Source organism: Hippocampus comes, unplaced genomic scaffold (assembly GCF_001891065.2).
Source record: "Hippocampus comes isolate QL1 unplaced genomic scaffold, H_comes_QL1_v1.1 scaffold176, whole genome shotgun sequence".
In the NCBI taxonomy this organism is placed as follows: Eukaryota; Metazoa; Chordata; class Actinopteri; order Syngnathiformes; family Syngnathidae; genus Hippocampus; species Hippocampus comes.
This window is the reverse complement of record NW_017805826.1, coordinates 2,295,449-2,318,108: the sequence shown is the minus strand read 5'-3', so window position 1 is coordinate 2,318,108 and position 22,660 is coordinate 2,295,449. Positions and strand designations below refer to the sequence as shown.

Below are 22,660 nucleotides of genomic sequence, written 5' to 3'. Positions count from 1 at the left end.
AACCCATGCTTTTAATAGCCTGGGAAATCTTCACACATCGCAGAGGTACACATCTGCACTAGCCCACTGTATGTTAACTGCATTTTGCTCTTTTTCTCCTTGCACCTTCCTGGGCCTTCCTTCTTTAACCTACTTATTTATTTATCATGTTCCCCAAGGAGCAACACCAGTATCAGCACTTAGGATCTCATCAGTTACAAGAAGACAGGTCTCACACACACACACACACACACACACACACACACACACACACACACACACACACACACACACACATGACCGTCTACAGAAAAGTGGAAAGACATTTTTTTTAAAGAGCCGTGACAGCGCAGAACGAATGTCACATCCGAAGCGATGCAATTTGCACAACTGCATATTTGAATCGAATTTTGAGTCTCTTCTGGGGAACTAACGAAAGGATTGGTCAATAGGGGAAAAAAAAAACAAAAAACAGATCAATAAATAAACAGCACCAAACGCAAATCAACCAATTTGAAAGGAATGGTTGCAAATTGCAATGGTCAATGCCCGCATCATTAGATGAGAGTTGAAGCATTGCTTTTGCAGATATGGCCATGACAAAACATCTGCATGCCAAACGGTATCAGTCCACTAGTCATGTTTGTGTGCTCCCTCAATTTGTCCTCTTTGTCATTCAGGAATCCAGAATGTCCTTGTTTGTCACACCCTCCCCTCTTGTATGCCCTCCACTGAAGAGAAGCGATAAGCAGACACGTACCGGCGAGCAGTTGGGAGGTCAAGTCCCTCACCGACTGATCCCTGATGAGAATGATTCTCGAGGGGAGCTTTGTTTGTATGTGTTGAAGTTTCATTGCTGTGCAATGAAACTAAACAAATCCCATTAAGAAAACAGCTGACCAGTCGCTAGCGCAGCAAATAGCAAGGCATCTGCAAGCCACAGTGTAGTGGCACATTCTAGAAAAAAAATCATTTAAAATCCAAACACGTTAATGAAACAACAGAAGCAATTTTGAGTTTTTTTTTCTCTTCCTCAAATATTTTGGCTCTCTTACAAAAAAAAAAAAAAAAAGAATCAAACGATGTATTGTTCTGAGTAGACTGCAGTTTAGAACTGCAGCTACCGGTAACTCCAACCACACAATTCCTCACTGGCAGAGTCGCGACTGAGCATTATCATCTTTGCAAGGGCAGATCATTTGGTATCGCTCTTGTATTTGATCTCATTAGCTTGTACAAGTGTCCTTAATGATGTGGGTGGTGATTTACAGCAGGATGAAATGAACATGTTATAAATTTTACAAATTGGAAGACAGTATATATATATTTTTTTAGGTTTTTCATTGAAATGAGCCATATATTTGGCATTACAGTTTACGCGATGGCAAACTCTGTGGCCTAACATCAGCTAGAAAATCCTGCTCATGTAAACATAAAGGGGAAATCTGTTGAATGAACAGAGGTTGCAAAAGTGCTCGCAGACGTGTGAGTAGAAGTACAGATAGATGCTTAAAGAAGACTGGTAAAAGTATAAATACGGATTCAACTCCATCAGTAAAAAAAAAGTACAGAGTCATAAAAGGTACATAGTACAGTGTTTTATCCGATTAGACAGATTATTAGATTTTTAGCTTGACAAAGTATTCACCCCAAATCATTCTCGGAGCCGACAACATCAAACGATTCTCGTCGATAAGGCCATGAATGGGGAATGTTTTTCTTATCAAATGTGTTATGCCTTTGTCATCAGTGCTCCCTGGTTCCTGGTACTTCATGGTGCTGCTGTACCTGTTTTATTTTTCTACCTGGTAAGTCTCTGAAAACCCAATCAAGATGTCAACCTCGGTTGACATGACTGCTCAAGAATAAAAAGTACAAAAGTAAATACCCAAATTAAGTGCAGATGGCTGAAAAATACGACCTTAAAGTTATGTAGTATTTAGGTACAGTGGCCACCAATATTGAGAAGTTTTTGTTTTTTTTTGTTGTCAGTTCACAACATTCATGCTTCAAGATACTGTGGGTATAGAATAGAGATCATGTTGTGTTAAGTTCTGGATCACAAACAAGGAAAAAAATAGACATGTATGTTTGATTATTTGTAATATACGGTAGCAGCTTTTGAAATAAATGAATAACATGCGGGCTGGATACATTTGGGAAAATGTTCAACTTGTGAACGTGTGCGTTTGATTGACATTTATTGACAGGCTGCGCACACAGTTGGGCGCGCGCACATGCGAACACACACACACACACACACACACACACACACACACACACACACACACACTCACACACTGACAGACGCGCGCACACCGGGGAGGAGAGAAAGGCGAGGAGAGGGGAGGAGGCGGGTGGGGTGTGGGTGAGCTATCGAGAATACAGAGCGCCAGAGCACCACGGCTCTTCCTCCCCAGCAGGCTCCGGTCCAGCCTGTGTGGTCCTTCGGGCTCGGGTGTGCTCTCTTCCGCTGTTGCTAAGGAGATGGACGTCTCGAACGGAGCTGCGATCCGGGCTGAATTGTCCACATCGTCCCCTCCTCAACAACCGGCCGTCGTTCAGCGTGCAACGCGTGTATGTGTGTTTACCGGAATCATCGTGAACAACGTGACGCGTCAGTGGCAGCTCTGCAGCAGCAGCAGCCAGGGTAAGACCGATCGTTTGACTGGGACGTAAAAAAACGAGAGAAGGCGACCACTTCCCCATTAGAGACAAGATAATTGATCTAATTTAATTTAACAAATATTTCTTCTGGAATGAGTGGACTGAGAAAGTTTGCTGTCACTTGTTTATTTACAGTTACATGACTTAAGCTTATGTCATGTTTGTTTGTTTGTTTTGTTTTTTGCTGACTTGTCCAGAAAAGCACTAAAATCTCAGGAAGGTAAGGTAAAGGCACTGCAGCTTTCCGTCTACATAACCATTGAGCAATGCAAATAGCACAAAGTCATTTTTCCCTCTCCGCTATCAGCACTGTGGAAGTCACAGGAGAGGACATGGAAAACGCACACATGCACAATACGTCCCTTTATTTTTGCTTACCTAGTGTCAGGCACAGTCAGCTCTTATTGCTTCTCCTTTGTTTCCAGCCAGTAATGTGCATCAGTGTTGAGCTGACTGAGGGGAGAGGGGAGGCAGTGCGAGGCAGCCACTCTGTCCCTTTTCTCATTTGTGTCTCCCTCCTCCAGACCAGTGGAGCTGCAGCCGAGGAGCTGAAGAGGCACGGGTTTGACTGGCAGCCGCTCGGCGTCCAAGACAGCGGAGAGACACGGGGGATTTCGGCGAATGCTACCTAGCCAAGACGTCGGCTTCGGCTTGACAAGGGAGCATGGCGTCCACAGGCATGCAGATTTTTGGATTTGTGCTGGCGCTGTTGGGCATCATGGGTGCAATGGTGGCCACTCTGCTGCCCAACTGGAAGGTGAGCGCCGACGTGGGCTCCAACATCATCACGGCCATCTCCCAGATGCAGGGACTGTGGATGGACTGCACGTGGTACAGCACTGGAATGTTCAGCTGCACACTGAAGTACTCGGTGCTTTCGCTTCCTGCGTACTTGCAGACTGCGCGCACCACCATGGTGTTGTGCTGCGTGCTGGCGGCCATGGGCCTGTGCCTGGCGTCCCTGGGACTCAAGTGTACGCGGTGGGGAGGGGGACGGCGCTCCAAGCGGCATGCGGCCATCGCCAGCGGGGGCTGCTTTGTTACCGCCGGCTTTCTGTGTCTGGTGCCTGCTTCCTGGTTTACCAACGAGGTCATCACCAACTTCCTGGACTCCACTGTGCCCGAGAGCAATAAGTTTGAGCCCGGGGGTGCTGTGTACGTGGCCTTCGTTTCAGCCGGGTTCCTCCTAATGGGAGGCTCCATCTTCTGCATGTCCTGCTCGGGGAAGAGGCACGGCCCCCAGGACCTGGTCCTGCTACCCCCGCCTGACAAATTGCTATTGCAGCAACAGCAGCAACAGCTGCTCCAACAACAGGAGCTCCAGCATCAGTATTGCTCTCTCTCCCCGCTGGATAATAAGACGGGCTACAGCCTGCAGGACTACGTCTAGGAAATCAGTGTTGCGTATGCACCAGCTTACAGGAGAGGCAGAGGAGTGGACCATCGCAGCTTATGCTTTAAGAGTCGGCTGTGCTCCACACAGGTGGGGAAATGTGAGCTGCTCTTGTGTCTTGCTCCTGTCTTTCTTCTGTTTCGCAAGCACAAGCAGCGGGGGTAATCTCTGAGCAGCACCTTGGAACAAACAGACTGAAGGCGTCACGAGCACCGATGAGGTGCTGCACAATCCAAGGGAGCCGCAAACCAAATGCAAGACATCCTGCATCGGTAAATCACTGGGAGGGTTCCCGGGGGAGTGGATTAAGCAAATAGGAAGTTTTTCTCCCCCCGCCCCCTGCCAAAGGTTTGAATCAAAAGAAAAAAATAAGCAATCACTTAGCTGCTATTCACAATCTTTTGGAGCTCTCTCGATTGACAACAAATGCAGTAGGTGGATGTCCTTTCATATATGGCCATATTCTTGTTTGCTGTTCCAGTGACTTTGATGTCTTGCCGCTAAGCATGTCGTGTGGAGCCTGTCTTGTGTTTCAATACAGCGGGATGATCGGTAGAAGTCCGAGACATAGCCACACAATATGCCTGTGCCTGAAAAAGCTGTTAGCGTGTGGAAAGTGTTCAAAGCGGGGAAGGAGGAGGAGACGTGGGCTGCTGGGCAGGATTTGAGCAAATGCAGACAAACAGATGCCTGCTCTCCTCCTCTCGGCAGGTGGAAATGTGGTAGAGATGGAGAGAAACGAACGGCAGCTGAGATTGAATCCTTGAGGGGACCATGTGGGAGTGGGCCAGCTGTTATCATAGTGCCATCCTGAAAACACTCCGTCGCTAAGCTGCCAATTCTGGCCAAAGTAACCATTACTGACAAACACACACACACACACACACACACACACACACACACACACACACACACACACACGGATACCAGCGCCCCATGAGACAAGAACTCCCCCACTCCTCCATATATTAGTGTCTGTCCTTACAGAAACATTAACACACACGCTCATGCTGTTTTTTTTTTTTTGCATGTTTTCGCCCCTGCCGTCCTCCTCCATGCTACCATGGAAACCAAATTATTGTCTGAGGGCTGGTGCTTGTCAGCCAAGTGATTTGTTTGTGGTAGGACAGCATTTTTTTTTTTTAAGCTTTGTCCCATTGTTCCATAAGCTTCAATCAGAGCCTCTGTGTACACGACTTAGTCTAATCCCCTTTATTAGCCAGCGAGAAGAGGCAGCATCCATGTTAAATTGTTTAGAGCTTTTTTTTTTTTTTTTTTTTTGCCTGGATGCATTCAGAGGCTAGAGTGGTATAGAGGCAAACGTGAAGCCTCTCAAGTCATGGATGAATGGCTCTCTATGTGGCTGGCAGCCAAAAAAAATATTTGAATCATTCTCCATACGCGACCTGTTTTCCAAACGTGTCAGCAAGGGAGGCTTCACCTGCAGAAGGTCTCAAGAGTCTTAAATAGGAGCCGCTTGACGGCTATCACCATCGCCGCCGTCCCCACCACACACAAACGCACATTCTCTGTCCTGCATCCGTCACACGTCACATGGATGCGATGGCAGACGGGAAAACTCTGATACATGTTGAAAGCATGACCTAACACACACATACACCACGTTCGCTCACCTACTGAAATGTCAAGGGCACTGTTGCGCTTTGCTGTACCGGTGTGCGTGTACGCTTTTCTGTTATAATGTGGACAGGTTTTGGCAGTGATGCATTGGACCGCACAGTTCCTTCCTTCTCTCTCAAAAAAACGCTGAGCTTTCTGTGGAGCGAGCAGATGGCTAAGCCCAGCTCGCCACCTGCAGGCCGCTGCCGGCACACCACAAGGCATCACTATGGGAATCATCTCCAGCGCTGGCATCCCTCCGGGACCAGGTTTCTCCACCATCTTGTCCCAGCTTCTCCAACAGAGCTGGTCTGCTGACAATAACTCAGTGCCCTGGCACCAGAAGCAATGCAATAAACAAAAAAAATGCGAAGAATGTGCCATGTCATCAACTAATACTGACGCTTCAAGAATGTGCCAAATACTGTAGTCTCATGATGACATTTTATTACGACCCGGAATCCTTTATCTTTATTTTTCTAATGTGTTTTATGTACATGTATTGTACATTAGCGAATGTTTTATGGGTTTGTTCTGCCAGACTAAGTCTCAAGTCAAACAGATGCTTGTGTGCAGTCCAGGGCGGCTTTCGAGGGTTATTTCAAATCCTCTTTATTCCTGATTTCCCAAAGCACAGTGAGATTTACTAAAGCATGAGCGTGGGGAGGACACGAGTGTGGTATTTTCTAAACAAATGTATTCATTCAGGAGTATTCAAGGGTCTGTGGCAGCTGTACACAAGTATCTACGTGTCTGTTTATGCTGAGGGACTTGGAATTCCCTCAGCTTGTTCCAATAGAAGATACAATACCATGATCATACCATATCTTCTTTATAAGAAGAGAACTCCAATGCACCTTTTTCTGTCTTTCTATTTTGGGAGTAGTTTGTTTCAAATGGTTGAGCATTTCAAGCTCCCTGCACCAGTACAAACACAACGCAAGTGGCACTCTGAAAGGGGGAAAAAAAAAAAAAAGGGAATGACGTCTGACCACTCCAGCAGGGAGTTACGAGCTAGAGGTTCCTCTTTTGTGTGTGTGTGTCTGTGCAGCTTGATATCAGCACGCAATTTCATTAGCTTAGAAATGGCCCAAGTGCAAATTGGTCCTAAGAATTTGAAGTTACAAATGTGCATAGAAACTGTACCAATACATTGATTTATCGTTTTTGATAAACTGCAGCTTATTTTTGTGGATGCTTTAGCACTTCTTATTTTGCCAGAGCATAATTGTGATGATGAGCAGCTCACAAGTTCTGAAACAGTTGTCTCAATGTGCTTGTGCAAGTAGTTCTATTTTTTACTAATAAAACTATTTTATGAAAGCAAGACGCCTGCTGGGGTATGTTACGCATGTGGCTAATAAGGGTGAAGACGACGGCAGTTACCAGTCTTGCCAAATGTACAGATTGTAGGATGGTACGGACTGTGCTGAGTGCAGCCGGCCAGCCAGGCTGCTCTTACGCAGCACAGCACCCTGGGGAGCCACGGCATTGGTTTGACTGTATGCATCCATAATACATCGTCGTGTGCAAATGGCTTTTGAAAAAGAAAAAAAAAGAAAGGAAAAAAAAAAGAATTCTCCTCTGAATGTCACACCCGAGCTCACCGAGCATTTCCTCACGGATATGACAGCATGAATAATAACCTTCCATGGAATTAAAGGGAAGCGGAGAGATGAATTTTGGATTTGTCCTACGTAAAGAGGAAGGTGCTTTTTAAAGTAAAATTCATTACTGTATGAAAATATGTATATTTGAAAAACGCAATTTTGTGGTGGGTAGGGGATCAGATTAACAACATTTGTATTTCACATCCATCGATTTTCTGTATCACTTGTACTCAATGTGATCGTGGGTGAACTGGAGCCGATCCCAGATGACTTTGGGCTAAGACCCCGTGGACAATTTAAAGTTTTCAATGAACCCAACGTGCATTATTTTGCAAGTGGGAGGAAGCCAAACAACCTGTCAGGCACAGGTAGCACAAGCTAACTCCACAAAGCAAGACCTGAGATGAGAACTTGAGCCTAAAGCCAAGAGGTGCTAACTACTCCACCGCCATGCTGCCCGCACTTGGATTTAACAGTAAAAGAGGAGTTATGATCTTTTATGATCGTAAATGCAGGTTTACTTTGAGTGGCATTTAACACATCACGGGAATGAACACGGCAAGTAGAGTAAATTACCGTTACAGGGGACAGTTTTCCAGTGCCCTGGAATACTGTAGTCTATGTATTATTATTTTTCTTCTTCTTGTTCTCATTATTATTATTATCACTGGCAGTTTTACATGTGCTGTTGCAAAAAAAAAAAAAAAAAAAAAAAAACAGGGTTTGGCCCTTTATTACAATTTATCAGAGCTCGAGCAGCATCAAACTGAGAGGAAATTCCTGAAACAAACACAGAATATTTTCACATTCTCCCATTCCTTGCAGTTATGCAACAAGAGTGCAGCTCAAATAGCTGCTACTCTCGTGGGAAAAACACTAATAAGATCTGCTCCTCCGTGTATTTAACCTACATTTTCCATCAAAGACTCCCACCTTGAGTTGACGCAATGACAGATCTGAACATGAACTTAGACGAGGGGGTGGTGAACTGTCGACACTTCCAAGCAGGGGCCTCTCTTTTGAACGTAGCCCACGTCACATTCGTACATGTCTTTTTTTTTTTTTTTGGTCTTCTTCATCTACAAATAACCTTCTCGCGACTGTGGACAAACAGAAAGAGTAGGGCGTAATGAGGCGAACGCGGCACACTCCGCCAGTCATGCTGGCGAGGATGAGGGAGACATCCGTGTGTCCGAAATGCAGCGGAAATCTCCAGTAAATAGCCTATGGGTGTTACCGCTCTTTGTTTTAGACGGCTATTAAGCTTGCGAATGATCATACTCGAGATATAATGTTCCTATCGAGGCCGCGCCGGTGGGTGACCTTCCTTTGTTTGGAGGTACCCATAGTCCCGGTGCACATGCAAAGCTGGGGAACCAAGGCAGCGACCTTGACAGCCCAGGAAAATGCTGATGAAGGCAGTACAAGCTATGGGGTCGACAAAGGGACTACGTGGAAGAAAACAATACACTGTGACAGTTCAAAAGGAGACCGCTTAATATTTCAGCACGAGGCGACATGCGAGGAATTGGTAGCCGGGCGAGGCTAAATGTATTTTTGGAGAGCGGGGTGGATACCGTTATCTGTATGAAATATGTGAATAATAAATTCAAACGAATTATGCTCATCCATATCATTCAACGCAAATGTCTCTATTGATTTGTGGCTGTTTTCTGTGTTTCTCTCTGTCAGCCAATCAGTGGACAGCGTGTCAGGCTCCATTTCAGGTACTGACCCATTGGAGACTAACAAAAAGAGGCTAAAAAGTGGAACAGATATTTTGGTCCCATTTAAACGGTTATTTGTAACTGAACGGCAACTGAACTGTAGGATGTCTTCACTAGCAGCCATTCAGACTGTTTTAATTGAAAAACATTTGTTTGCTTCGGCCCTTGGTAGTGGTTTGTTTTGGTGAGGCTGCGAATCTCAGGGTCTCAAAATCTGTTTGGTTGTGAGGTGAAAGAGATCCAGCCTCAATTTGAACCAACTAGCAAATCATGTTTCTCCCATTGCGACATTATGGTAATATCACAGTTGTGTAGCTATGTAGTTATGAAGTCGTACGATAAGAGCACATCTGACGTTTAGACATTGCAAACTGCTGCATACGGCTGGAAGAGGAGAACCTTTTTTTTTTTTTTTACACTTCTAACAAGACCAAACCCTCAGGCGTTTAATGTGCTGGCACGGGTCCCTGAAAATAACTTTCCCCCGATCCTCTTGATACCACGTTTGACCCGTTTTACGAGGCAGGAGGAGGCTGGGATAAATTGCGGTGGCCATAGAGCGTGTGCACGGTAGGAGGTGAGGAAAAACGTGCGGTCGCGCGGAATAAATTTGCGCTCTTGCCACATTGGGTCACAGCAACGGTATCCATCACTGTGTCGGCCACTGCACGGTTTCACCATCCAGAATTTAAGCAATAAGACTACCTTCATACTTGGGACACAAGCTAACAGCATAGCTGGGAGGAGGACAAAAATAAAGTGAGCTCAATGCTTCTGCATCCTCCCTGGACAGTCACCAGCTCTAATGGATGTTCAATGCGGCATTAACAAATTTAATTTAGGCTCAGCTCATCTGGCCTGTGGTCTTAACTGATGACTGTGTACAAGGCGAACATCTGTAGGGCTTTCCTCCTGCGAGGCTCAGTTAGCTGGCTTGAGCCGCCCGTTGTAACCATTACTCAAGACCGGGCTGACGACCAGCCGCGACAGCCGACCATCTGTTGGAGGTATGCCTCGCTCTCCAATCAGATTCATCTTGTCATGAAGCAGACTTTTGGCCGATCCTTGAAATGAGGCTTCGCCATGTGGGTCATTTTCCTTCCTCACTTGTAACGAGCAAATGTGTAGGACATCTTGAAAACATAATTATATCAAATTAAGCAGGTTTTTCCAGAGGGTCAACAATTTTTTTCGTCTCAGTGTTTAACACTAACTGAACGGTTATTTCACTAAACGCTCTTTCCTTTAAAATATTTCCTGCTTGTATTTTCTCACAATGAGGAGGCTGCAAGTTGTGACTGTCACAAACCTGAATAATCTTAAAGGTTAAGTGTGAAGTAAACTTGGCCAAGTTATACTTACGGCTAAAACTATTTTAGGCATTCTTTCGTTAGTTTTCTCAATGCAACCCATCCAGGTTCATAGTGAGACCTATAGCAACGTGCTTAACAACGAAAATGCTTCTGTTCGGCAATCTGAGGTGAGCGATGTCATTCAAAGAATACTTGAGAAAAGTAAAACAAAATTTAAAAAAAAATCATCACAATTGTAAAACATAAGAATCAAGTATTAGGACTTGGTATACGTGAGTACTCAAATTTAAGTACCTGAAGTATGTGTTTAGTCTGAAAAAAAGTGGCATCAGTCCATCTCAATTTCTCACAGGGGGGACGTTCGCCTAGCCGCCTCTCATTTTGCCTGTGCAACGCTGGCAACACTGCGTGTATTTCAAGATGCAAAATCAGCTGTCACAATTTGTCTCAGTTTGATAAATTACATTGAGAGTGCTGAATCGTGTGATTGTACTGCTCCCTGAAATGAACTGCAAGCTTGGCAGAAGTCATCCTGGGTGCAGCTAGTTAGTTAAGTAGCTTCCACATCCACATTATTTGTGTGCAAGTTTCCATCTGTTTTTGCACACACAAACCTTTAATAAACCAGGTTCATATATTCTGCAATTTTTGAAGATTTGTGTTCTTCAAGTTTTTGATAGGGAACTTGCACTTTTTAAATGACAAATAAATAATAAATAAATAAATAAATGTATTATTAATGTAATTCTTCTCCATGGTGAGCAGAGTATATCTCTACTTCTTAAGATCAAAACTGCATCACACCGAGGAACTTGCTCCATTGATGAAACATCAATAAATGATATCATCTGGGTCAAAACAAAAACAAAAATCGAGTCAAAGTGTTGAACAAAGTCTATGATTCACTGCAGTCAATTACGTACAAGGAATTAAAAAAAATAAATAATAAAATACGCATTCATGGGTTTCAGTTCCCCACGTGGGAACTGGCCACGACCTCAGTCAAAAGGTACCATTTCATGTAAACAGTATGTCAATGACAAATTTAAACCAACGAAGCTGAAAATTGCAAAATAAGACAATCCCTACCTTTGGGAAATTTAATTATTTTCTCATTTACATGGCTAAAATGGTTAGGAAAAAAACAACAAAAACAAAAGGGAGCAAGGTGGATGCAAATGGCCAACGAGTATGGAACCCAGAGGGTTACTCGAACAGATTCAAAGATCAGGCTTTGTGAGAATGTATCAGGGCAGTGACCACAAAATAAATAAATAAATACAATTCTGAAAAGGGGGGCTCAGGTGTGATCTGCCTCGGGTGTATGCCGCTCGAGAGAATGCCATCAAAGCATCCAATCGCGATTCTCTAAAACCCCCAAGGGCAATCTCAATCACTCAATAAGACACAAGCAGCTGGGAGTGAGGAGAACAAGGCTGACAGATAAAATAGGGAGGCCTCGCTGACCCTCCCCCATGTCAATACTGTACTGTATTGGTAACAGCAGCCATTAATGCAAAGTAGATGCAACAATTCCTTCCTCATTCCATTGGTGGCTTCATGTCCAGCACCACAGCCCCTCCTGCATTCTTTTATTGGCTACTGAAAAAGGTTCATTGCTTTTCTTGTGAGTGCACAACTTCAAACCAATTCCCCCAAAAATGTCATACATTATTAATTGCCATATGTGTAACATCGCACTTGCTATTAGCTGAAAATCACCACTGGCAACACAGAGTGCGGCAGAGAGAAACGGTAGGCATTTAAAGCCCCCCCCCCGTGCGATTAGAAACCCACAACAGTTTTTATACAGCTCCTGTATTGAATCTCATTTGGATTTGATTGCACAGGTAAGTAAGCACTGTTATTACCAGATAGCATAAATTATTCAGCAGTTTAAGGAGAACCACAACTCACAGGCAGCAGAACCACGAGGCTCGGGTTGAGCCATCCCAAGAGCACACAAAAAGAAATACCTCTTGTGTATCAATTTGAGCAAATCCCTCTTCATTAACATAATCAGTGAGCCCACAGCTTCAGAGGCGAAGAGATAATGCCCACGATTACACCAGTGAGCCGATTTATTGTCTATAGGTGTGTGGAACACACAAACACACTTGCCCACTCAGTGAAGTAGATATTTTACCATTTTATGCTGTATATGATTTTTGGGGGGCTTATACACAGATACCCTGAAATATGCCTTATATACACCCATCCATTTTCCAAAACTGTTATCCTCATAAAAATATATTACAGAAGTGAATAACCCAAAACCGTTGCTGGTCATTCAGTGCGGTCATCATTATTTCAGTAATTTTGTTCGGTGGTGGGCCGTGAGATTTTTTCTTTGCAAAATGGATGCCTTGGCCCAAAATAGGTTGGCAAACACAGCCTAGAAGGAACCTGCATATTCCAGTTTAAAGGCTTGAAGTCTTGCTGAAACGTGAAGGCATTCATCAGTGCATAGTGTGTTTGAAAATTAATTTTCATGAGTAAGCTGAAATGTTTCGCTTGCTAAGCACTGGTCCACTGTTTTACATAATGCTCCTCTCTATAAGCTCCACACATCAGCAGCAACATATTTCCTGCTATAGCCTTTCAAAAAATATAATTCTTTTTCCTGACAGAAATGTTCATTTGACAATTATGTCTGTCTTTTCATGGCATAAAATATCCACACTGTTCAAGCCATGGCCGTCTTTCAAAAATCTTCCTCCCTCACCATTATATTGTCGAACATTGGAATGTATCTGTAATGATGCGGAAAAAGGTTACCCTCAGTCAAGTATAAAGGCAAACAGCACCCGTTGACATGATTTCAAGATTTCACAGGAAAAACGATTGGAATGAGAAAAATATTGAAAAAAAACTGTTTGTAAAATACCTTATGGAGGCAATAGATAAAATAATTTAAAACAGCGTCAAAAGCGGAGGATTCAAAATAAACCACTCGCTTGTTGACAGGCTGCACATGGTTTAATCAAGTACACTCTACTACTACATTTTGAACTTAGGGGTAAATACCATAATTTCTCAAAAATAACTTTTTTTTTTTTTTTTTTTGCTGCCCTCACAAGGGTCGCGGGCATGCTGGAGCCCTATCCCAGCCATCTTTGGGCAGTAGGCAGGGGGCACCCTGAATTGGTTGCCAGCCAATCACAGGGCACACAGAGGCAAACAACCATCACTCACACCAAGGGACAATTTTGAGCAGGGGTAGGGAACTCCGGCTCCTCGAGAGCCATATCCTGCCTGTTTTAGATCCCCTCCCTACTCCAACACACCAGAGCTTGATCAACGAACTGATCATTTGAATCAGGGCGTTGAAGTCGAGAGAGATCTAAAATAGGCAGGATATGGCTCGATAGGAACCGGAGTTCCCTACCCCTGATGTGTAGTGTTCCATAAACCTGCCATGCAGGTTTTTGGAATGTGGGAGGAAACCGGAGTACCCGGAGAAAACCCACATAGGCATGGGGAGAACATGCGAACTCCACACAGGAAGGCAGGAGCCGGAATCGAACACTGCACCTCTGCACTGTGAGGCCGAAAATCAGCTTTTGAGGGGTGATTTTGGGGAGGCAAGTTACACACGAGTGTTGTTCGAGAAATTACGGGAATGCATATCATCCATGGTAGACAACAAGAAACATACCGACAGACAATAGTCTCTTAATTACCTAATAAGGGGTTGTGTGCTTGACCTCTATGTTTGATTTGAATATTTATCCCTCATTTACAAAGACATTGGTAATAATTCTATTTGAAGAGAGGAAGAACCTTTTCTGTTCTCACATTACTGTGCTCCAGTGCACAAGCAGGGTACATGAAGGCATGCTTGGATGAGTTTGGTGTGGAAGAACTTGACCTCAACCTCCTCATCAAACACCTCTCAGATGAACAACTACATAGATTGTTGGCCATGCCCTGTCACCAAACATTGTAACCTCTGACCTTACCACTGCTCTTCTGGACAGAGTACTAACAAACACATTCTCAAGATCAACAAAAAGTCCCCACAAAAGTGGAAGGTGTGAAGCTGAAAAGCAGGACCAACACTATTTTCATTCCCTGTCGGCATAACGGCCCGGAGTCCCAGAACTTAAGTCCAGATATAGTGTCTAGAGCTTAGTACATACACGCATTAACGCACTCTGAGCGCCGTGATCTTTTATAGGGCACCGGCACCAGGGGGTCTGCTCATCAAAGCGCCATCATCCTTCCTAATGATATCATTTCTACCAAGTGCCCATTAAAACATTTAGAGCGGCAAAGATGGCCTGTATGGGCATGTGGGAGGTGCTGAATCATCCGCAGTGCAGTGTGATCCCTCTGTAATCGTGTTTGTATGGATCGTGCCTTTATGTACATTTATAGCACAGCATGCTGATGTCTATTAATTTGCAGGGTGATGTCAGACAGGAGTAAGACACACAAGAGTAAATAAAAGTAACGTGCTGAGTGGCAGCTGACTGTGATGAAATAATCAGCGGAGCCATCTCTTCTAAGAGAATGAGAAATCAGCCCTGGTCCCATTCACTCTGCCTCGTTTTGCTCCTCACAGGGAATGATTTATTTATGCAAAATGTGTCCTAAAGCACCACAGAATCTTCAAGGGACCAAAAGTCCATCCCTGACATGAACTTTACACCTCTCCTTTAATTCAGAAACTTAAAAAAAAAAAAAAAACACGATTTCATTTGTACCAGGTTGTAAGGAACCTCCCGAGTCTTTAAAGAGGCTTCCTGTCTATTATCTCAAAATAAATATCTCGATGCAGCTGTTTAGACACCAGCGCCGATATGTTTTAATTTATGAGTCTTTCCGGCAAGGTTTTTTTTATTTTTGATCCGCCCTCTAGTCTTACTATGAATCCGGACCCTGAAAATAAAGCAAAAGCATCTTGCATTTACGTGTTATGTAAGCGTCTTGTGTCTTTCTTCCTCGGCTGATCCACACACAGGCTAACAGACACAGGCAGAAATGGGGCCTAAAAAAGAACTTGGGCCTCATTACGAGGAGCAGCGCTAGGGTGCCACATCTCAAATACCCACCAGGCATCATTACATCCCAGAAATGGTCCAAAGACAGAAGAGAGACAAAAGTGATTCAACACAGCCTTAATGAAGCCTTGAAGCAAGAAGGGTGAGGGAGGGATGAGTGATGGTGACATGACAAGGGACTTGTGATGGGCACATGGGTCCAAATGAAGAAGGCCACAGATTTAACGTCGAGGTCCCACAATTGTCCACCAGCAACAAGCATGAAATAAGAACAACAAATCCATCTGGCATTGATGGCCTTTCAGCTACAATGTTGCAACTGATTGAAATAAACACTGAGCTTTTGGAAAACAAACATATAAAGAAATCAAATGTACTGTGAAAGATGAAATGCTATTTTCAGCAACACGCCCCTAAGGAGGCATGTGTGGATTTTCTACGCTTAAGCAAACACATCAGACGATGATTATTGAAGGGGCAGCAATCAAACGACTCCATGGAGATTACTAAACAGAGTGCCTCAGTAACAAAATATACAATTAGGTTACGCTTGGTTTCACACACTGCACTGAAAGTAAAGACGGACCAATATTCAACTCCTTCCTACCTTTGGTTTGGGGACAAAGGCCTTTCCCGGGATGGTGAAACAGTGGTGGACGGTGCAGAGATACTGCGCCATGATGGACAGACGGCTCCTCTGTTTGCTCTTTGTGCTGGCTGTCAACCTCTGGTTGGAGAAGACAATACAACGCAACACAGGAGCATGTTTGACAAGACACCGTCACAGGATGAGCTCATTCAACATTTCTTCGCAGTTGGTGTAGTAACCACGCAAATAGAGGAAAGCAAGCATACTGCATGCCTGCAAATCATAAATGATTACTCAGCCATGCAATCAGGGTCGTTTTTTTTTCCCCATCTTGTTTAGTTATGGTTATGATATTTATTGTGAACTAATTCCCACTCCTTATAGAGTTGCTACTCATTCACACATTTGCCAATTCAAATTTATGTTTGGCCCAAATGTACTTTCAACATGGCAAATTCGTCTTTTCATTCAGTCATACGCTTCTACCAGGACTCTCCAAGACGTGAAAGCAGTCTCCAGACAAACGGACAGACAAGATGTAACTCTCGCACCTGTGCAACCTCCTTCTGAAAGGTGAGCGTGAGTTGGGTGCGTCCATAAGCAAAAGGCCCGGTCCTGTTGGCTATGTTTTCCAGCCAGCTGATGATCAGCGGCGTGGAAACACTGAAGGGTAAATTGCCTATGATGTGAAGGTTTGGTGGATCTGTGAAACACATGCACATCAGGGCTTACATTAGCAGGTATCATCTCATTGGCTAGCAAAACAAATTCAAATACAGTGGAGCCTCTGAAGTTGAACATACAATTTAGAGTGTGGCAAAAAATGTACTCGGCCTCTCGCCCAACTTCACCAGAGTTAGACTCCAGCTCACCCTCTTGACTCTTAATGTGGACAATCACTGTAGAAAAGGGATAATTGTACGGAATAGAAATGATCTGTGCTTAGCAAGGTGACCTGCAACCTCCCACGATATCTTCTTTGCGATTGACCGTTTTTGTTGCACTTCAGCAAAGAATGACTACACATTGACTGTTTCATGCTTATGACCACAGTGGTGACATTCTTTTTACACTCTTACAGTTTAGAATGTTTAAATGTTTTTTAGTTCATTGACCATACAGTGAATAAAGGTTTCAGGGTGGAGATCGTTTTATTCTGGAATGGATTCTTTGTATTTCCAAAAAAAGCGTCATCAAGTTCAATCGTTCAAATTAATTTATACTCATATCCGTATGTGACCCTAATTCCATCCATCCGCATTCAACTGCTTACCCTTTTAAGGGTCAAGGATGAGTTGGCGCCTAACCTAAATGACTGAGGTGGATGGCAACTGGTCGCCAGTCAATTGCAGGGCACATAACAAAGCTGGACTCTCTAAATAACCTAACACAGATGTTTTTAAAATGTGGGAGCAAGCTGAAGTACCCGAGGATAGCCCACAAAACCACAGGGGGAAAATGGCCGGCGGGCTATCCCTTTTCATCAATTTCAACCTTTTTTTTTTTCTTTTATCACACAAATTATACTAGGTTCACTCATTAGTTCTCGATTGAACTGAGTTTAGAACTGACAGAGACATGTCTTTCAGGCAAAATAAATTAACAGCATGGGCAGGTTGTAATTTCATTTGTAGTAGGGTTGGCGGCAGAATTTCAAGGACAGAGAGAAATTCTGTTTCTTCTATCACAGTTCCCAAAATATAAATCGAGGAGGTTACTCGCACCTAAGATTTCGAAGTAGAGAAGTAGTTTGGACTAAAGGTGAAATGTCTTAAACAACCGCAGATGTATCTGTCCAGTTGCCTCATGAGCTGAATGGCTGAGAATCTACAAACACTTGTCACAGCGTTATTGTATGTGCGCTTCAATGTACTGTATTATCATTGTAGTATACATGGAGAGAGTTCTATAGCTTTGAGGCACAACAAGTCAAAATGAGCAGTAATCACTGGAATACAGTGTGGCATTAGTAAAATAATCTCACCCTCCTCCCACGGCTGACAAATGCTTCCTGGGAACCCTCTGTCCATTCTGTAGGTAAGAATGTCACCATGGACAATCCTCAACCTGCCTGGTGCAGCTTCAGACAACAGCTGCGGAAACAGAGATGCAACAACATCCAATTACAAATATGACGGAGCGTTCACTGAAACGATGCAGCCTCATCAGTCTCCCTCCGGGTGGTAATGATGCAGCAGAAGAAAATAGATGAATTAAAAAATGTTAAAAAGGATAGAAGCACGTGTGTAAACTTTCTCTCTACAATAAACCAATGACATGCTGGTGCAATGACATTTACCCATCTTGAGTGGAGAGTCTCATTTACCTTTAATCCAGGGATGAAGCGTGAATCCTTCTCCACCACAAGCAGGTCCGTTGCCCCGGCATTCAGAATGGACCGGGTCAAGCCCCCAGGACCCGGACCAACTTCACACACATGGGCATTATTCAAATTTCCTGCCTGCCGCACTAGTTTGTCTGAAAAGATGGGAGATGGATGATCAAATTAATGCCGCTCTCCATGTGATTAGTTAATAACATTCTTTTTTGCATAATAGAAGTCATACATCATGTAAATTACACAACAGGTTCCCATCAAAAAGCTTTATCAGTATTGCATATCCAAATTTAGATGAATAGAATGTGATGTAGCGATATATAAAGATGATATGCATTAATCTAACGGTCACCTTGTCCAATCACAGAAGGGTGCATCAGACTTGCAGTGCATTACATTTAATTATATTAAGCTCCACAAGGGCTGATGACTAGCTTTATTCAGTTTAGCAGGAGATCTCCTCAACATGACCCAAACAGGAAAGCCTGTCTGCTTTAATTCTGGAAACACGGCTGTGTGGAGCTGCGCAGTCAAGTGCACTGGTGTAGACAAAATAATGAGGAATAGGAAGTAGCAGGTATTGGTGCATTGCAGAGAGAGTCAGAAGAGTGTAGTGTGTGTGGAAGTATGACCAACCTGTGAGCCTCAAGTCCAAAAGAAAGTTTTGAGAAAGCTGTTTCTCTGCTCTCAAGCTATACAGCTTTATGAGCTCGCCGACAGTGGGCAAGGGAGGCAAGCGGAAAGATGCAATTTTTCCAGAGGCAGCCATTTCTCTAAAATACACACTAAAAAGTAAGAACAAAAAGATAAGGCAAAATCTGATTCATTTTCCTGAGTTATTGCATGGAAGACATAAATGTCTAACAGAGAAAACATGGACCCTCATGTATGATCACAGAGACATGTTGAAGAAATGTTCCCACAAGTCTTTAGAATGGGTATCTAATATTTAAGACTTAATACTAAGTCAAATTGGTCACACAATTGAATGCAATTAAAGTCAAATTAAGCATGAGCATTATGTGAAGCAGTATTATCAGGCAATGCAGGTGTCCACAAAGTCTCTTGACAGTTTACAAATTGTATTATTAATAAACAGAACGTTAATCAGATTTCTTCTATGCACTCAGTTTTCATCAAAGTTTTCTTCACATTGCATTTGTTTATTTCACGCATGCTGGCGATGAAATACATTCTGTTGAAACAACCCCTCAAATATAGTTACTATTCAAGAAAACGTACAATGTGTATTTATTAAAATAGAATTTAGTTTAGAAGACATCCACCATCACGCCCGTGTACCATGCAAGAAATCTATGGGGGCAGGGACAGTCTCAGGTAAAAAAAAAAACAACAAAAAAAACATACAAGCCTGTAAACAAACAACACAGAAAAGTGAAATATCTCGTCCTCGTCTTGTCATAATTCCCACAGGATTGTCATTTCATTTTCGCTTATATTCAAGACTTTGCTTGCGGACGCCCATAATGTTTATTTTTCCATCTCTGGGGATCGATTTTTCTCACGTCTTCATACTGTGAAGAAGCTGCATTTACGCCCATGGTCCATGTGCGCCGTCTTGTGGCTTAATAATATACAACACGGAGAACGGTACATTCCACAGAAGTGCACAGCATCCGAAATACTTTCAATTTAAAACATTTTTTTCCGTAAAATATTTAATGAATGAATTTGAAACCCATTGTTGAACTCGTTCAATGATAAGGTAGAGTAGAAAATGATTTAGTCACGGCTGTTAACATTGACTGTATGACACATCTACTTCAGCAATGAAGTTGCTATATAAACAACTATGGATAATTTTTAAAACATCAGTATTACAGTACATCTATATTATTAGCTGTGGCACGGGGAGGCATTAGGCGTATGCTGGAATATGGATATGATTGCATTACTGTCCATGTCTTATTTTGTGCTATATTACCGTATTTTGTATTTTATGTTAACTGTTTTGTAAAGCGCTTTGTTACAGCTATAGCTATTTTGAAAGCGCTACATAAATAAAGATGTATTGTATTGTACTGTATTGTATTAGCAAAAGGTAGCTAACGTTTACTCCTCATTCCTTCATCAAGAGCTAACAAAGGCTATAAATTATGGCAGAAGCAACCGAGTCCGGCGTAAACATAAATGAAATTACCTATTCTATACAAACAACGAAACAAAGTCAAATAAGACACATGTACCACGCTTCTCACCGCTGCTGGTTTTCTTCTTCATATTTCCGCATTCGTCATGCCATTGACGCCAAAATAGCCAATGAGATTGCGAAACTCGTAAATTCCACCAATGAGAAGCCGCAGGCGGGGTTCAAGGTTGCCCTTCAACAGTCGTTCGTTGTTGATGTAGTAACGATTCATGGCCAGAAGACGGCGGTATTTCACAGACACTGCTGTGTGTATTGTAATTTGTACGTACAGCATTTTTAAAAAGAAATTGTCAACTAGATTTCCCAAGATATATTCACCGGGCCGATTGTCCGCAACCTGGCGCCACTTTCCCAAGTCTTAACTCTGCCCTTTCTATTCTGCATCCCATACTCACCGCATTTCTTGCTCGATGCTCTGCATTGGGGGGCGGATAGGTTAGCGCGTCGACCTCACAGTGCAGAGGTACCGAGTTCGATTCCAGCTCCGCCCTTCCTGTGTGGAGTTTTCATGTTCTCCCCGGGCCTGCGTGGGTTTTCTCCGAGTACTCCGGTTTCCTCCCACATTCCAAAGACATGCACGGCAGCTGATTGAACACTCAAAATTGTCCCGATGTGTGAATGTGAGCGCGGATCATTGTTCGTCCCTGTGTGCCCTGTGGTTGGCTGGCAACCGGTTCAGGGTGTCCCCCGCTTACTGCCCGAAGACAGCCGGGATAGGCTCAAGCATACCCCGCGACCCTTTTGAGGATAAAGCGGATCAGAAAATGGATGGATGGATGGATGGATGCTCCGCATTGTAATATCAACCCGCAAATCCTCTTGGGTCCAGCGCCTTGAGCCTTGGAGTTGATCTGATGAATTCACTTCAGCAATCACTCCGACTTTCTCCACAATTTTAAGTGCCGTTTTAAAACACATATTTTCAGTCTGCATAATCCCTCAAGATAAAATAACATAAATAACATTATATAGAGAGACGGAAAAACAGACAGGCAGGCGGGCGGGTGGATAGATAGATAGATAGATAGATAGATAGATAGATAGATAGATAAGAGAAAAGAAGAGGAAAAAATCTAATCAATAAGATATATTTAAATACAGAATATTTGTAAGTTTTTTTTATTTTAATTATGAATGTTTAACGTCCACGGTTTTGGAATGTGTGAGGAAGTCAGAGTACAGGTAGCAGAGTTCTCTCTTAGAGAATATAGGCAAGTCCGATTTTAGAGTGGCACGCCTCAGGCAGTACTAATGAAACAAAAGAGGTCGAGAAGGTCTTTACCTGAGCTCTAGAAATAAAAAGAATATATGTCTGAAAAATGTATAAGCTCTGTCAATATGTGTTGCTACTCTGTGTGTAGCAGTTGTTTGAAGGTTCCTAATTTCCATAACAGCTGCCTTGATTTCCGTTGGCCTGTCAATGGATTTTCGCATGCGATGGCAGACTTTGGTGAGATGAAATAATATGATTTGCTTGAGCATTTGGTGATTTGAATACACAATATTACAGTATATTTGATTCTCTTTTATTTTACGTGTCAGTTTTACAGAAAACCTTAACTAGGAGTGACAAATTAAAAGCTTGAAGGAAACATGCTTTGGAGAATTGTGCAATCAAAATACTGAGAACAGGTGCTAAGAAATATTGTAAAAAGGTGTCCTTTAAGTTTTAAACTTTTCACTGTGCATTATTTTTTTCTAAATTCTATAAGGGCTTATTACAATTTCTTGCAAAGCCTAACAATGCAATCATCTTGAGAGATAGGAGAAACCCCTCCTGCCATAAAACGTACAAGAAAATTATATTTAACATGTAATTAACTTTTCTGGGTTGTTAAGTCAAAACTATAAGTGGAAGATCAGAAGAAAACATACTAACTCGAGTGTATGTAATTTCGAGGACAGTCCAAAATAACTGGCTGACGCCAATAAACACAGAAACCAAAGGAAAGGTAAAGTCTGTAGCATGATCAACAATAACCTCTGGGTCAGCAATCTGTTATTTTTCTGGAGGTCTCATGGGTCCTATAAGAACAAAAATACAAAAAGTGAAACCAGATGTACAGACTAACAAATTTAGAATTGCTTGGTACAAGTGTGGTACTATGATTATATTGTCTTGTTACTGTGGCCCCTAAAGACACTCAAACCATTTGGGCAGTGACATATTATTTGACACACACACACACACACACACACACACACACACACACACACACACACCTCCATAGAGAGAGAGAGAGAGAGA

General features: G+C 43.0%; 2 protein-coding genes across 4 annotated transcripts in view; one reads left to right on the top strand and one right to left on the bottom strand.

Annotated features, from left to right (window-relative positions):
• tfb1m (transcription factor B1, mitochondrial) overlaps positions 1 to 20,496 on the bottom strand; it is a 30,419-nt gene extending 9,923 nt beyond the window's left edge. The window contains exons 1-6 of one of the 3 annotated variants that reach the window (XM_019887245.1): positions 20,462 to 20,496; positions 18,879 to 19,027; positions 18,231 to 18,382; positions 17,889 to 17,997; positions 16,456 to 16,607; positions 15,923 to 16,042 (exon numbers count right to left, since the gene is read on the bottom strand). In XM_019887245.1, the coding sequence (XP_019742804.1) occupies positions 15,923 to 16,042; positions 16,456 to 16,607; positions 17,889 to 17,997; positions 18,231 to 18,382; positions 18,879 to 19,027; positions 20,462 to 20,493 (714 nt within the window). In that variant the 5' untranslated portion in view covers positions 20,494 to 20,496. Of the gene's footprint in view, positions 1 to 15,922; positions 16,043 to 16,455; positions 16,608 to 17,888; positions 17,998 to 18,230; positions 18,383 to 18,878; positions 19,028 to 20,403; positions 20,423 to 20,452 lie in introns of those variants that run through there. The other 2 variants (XM_019887247.1, XM_019887248.1) reach the window with 2 other exon arrangements.
• Positions 2,330 to 4,389, top strand: LOC109526150 (claudin-20). The gene is made up of 2 exons (XM_019887249.1): positions 2,330 to 2,629; positions 3,171 to 4,389. The coding sequence occupies exon 2, from the start codon at positions 3,311 to 3,313 to the stop codon at positions 4,034 to 4,036; it is 726 nt and encodes a 241-aa protein (XP_019742808.1). The 5' UTR covers positions 2,330 to 2,629; positions 3,171 to 3,310; the 3' UTR covers positions 4,037 to 4,389.
• Positions 20,497 to 22,660: the final 2,164 nt, after the last annotated feature.

Coding starts and splice junctions, on each gene's coding strand:
- LOC109526150 (XM_019887249.1), top strand. CDS start 3,311: ATGGCGTCCACAGGCATGCAGATTTTTGGATTTGTGCTGGCGCTGTTG.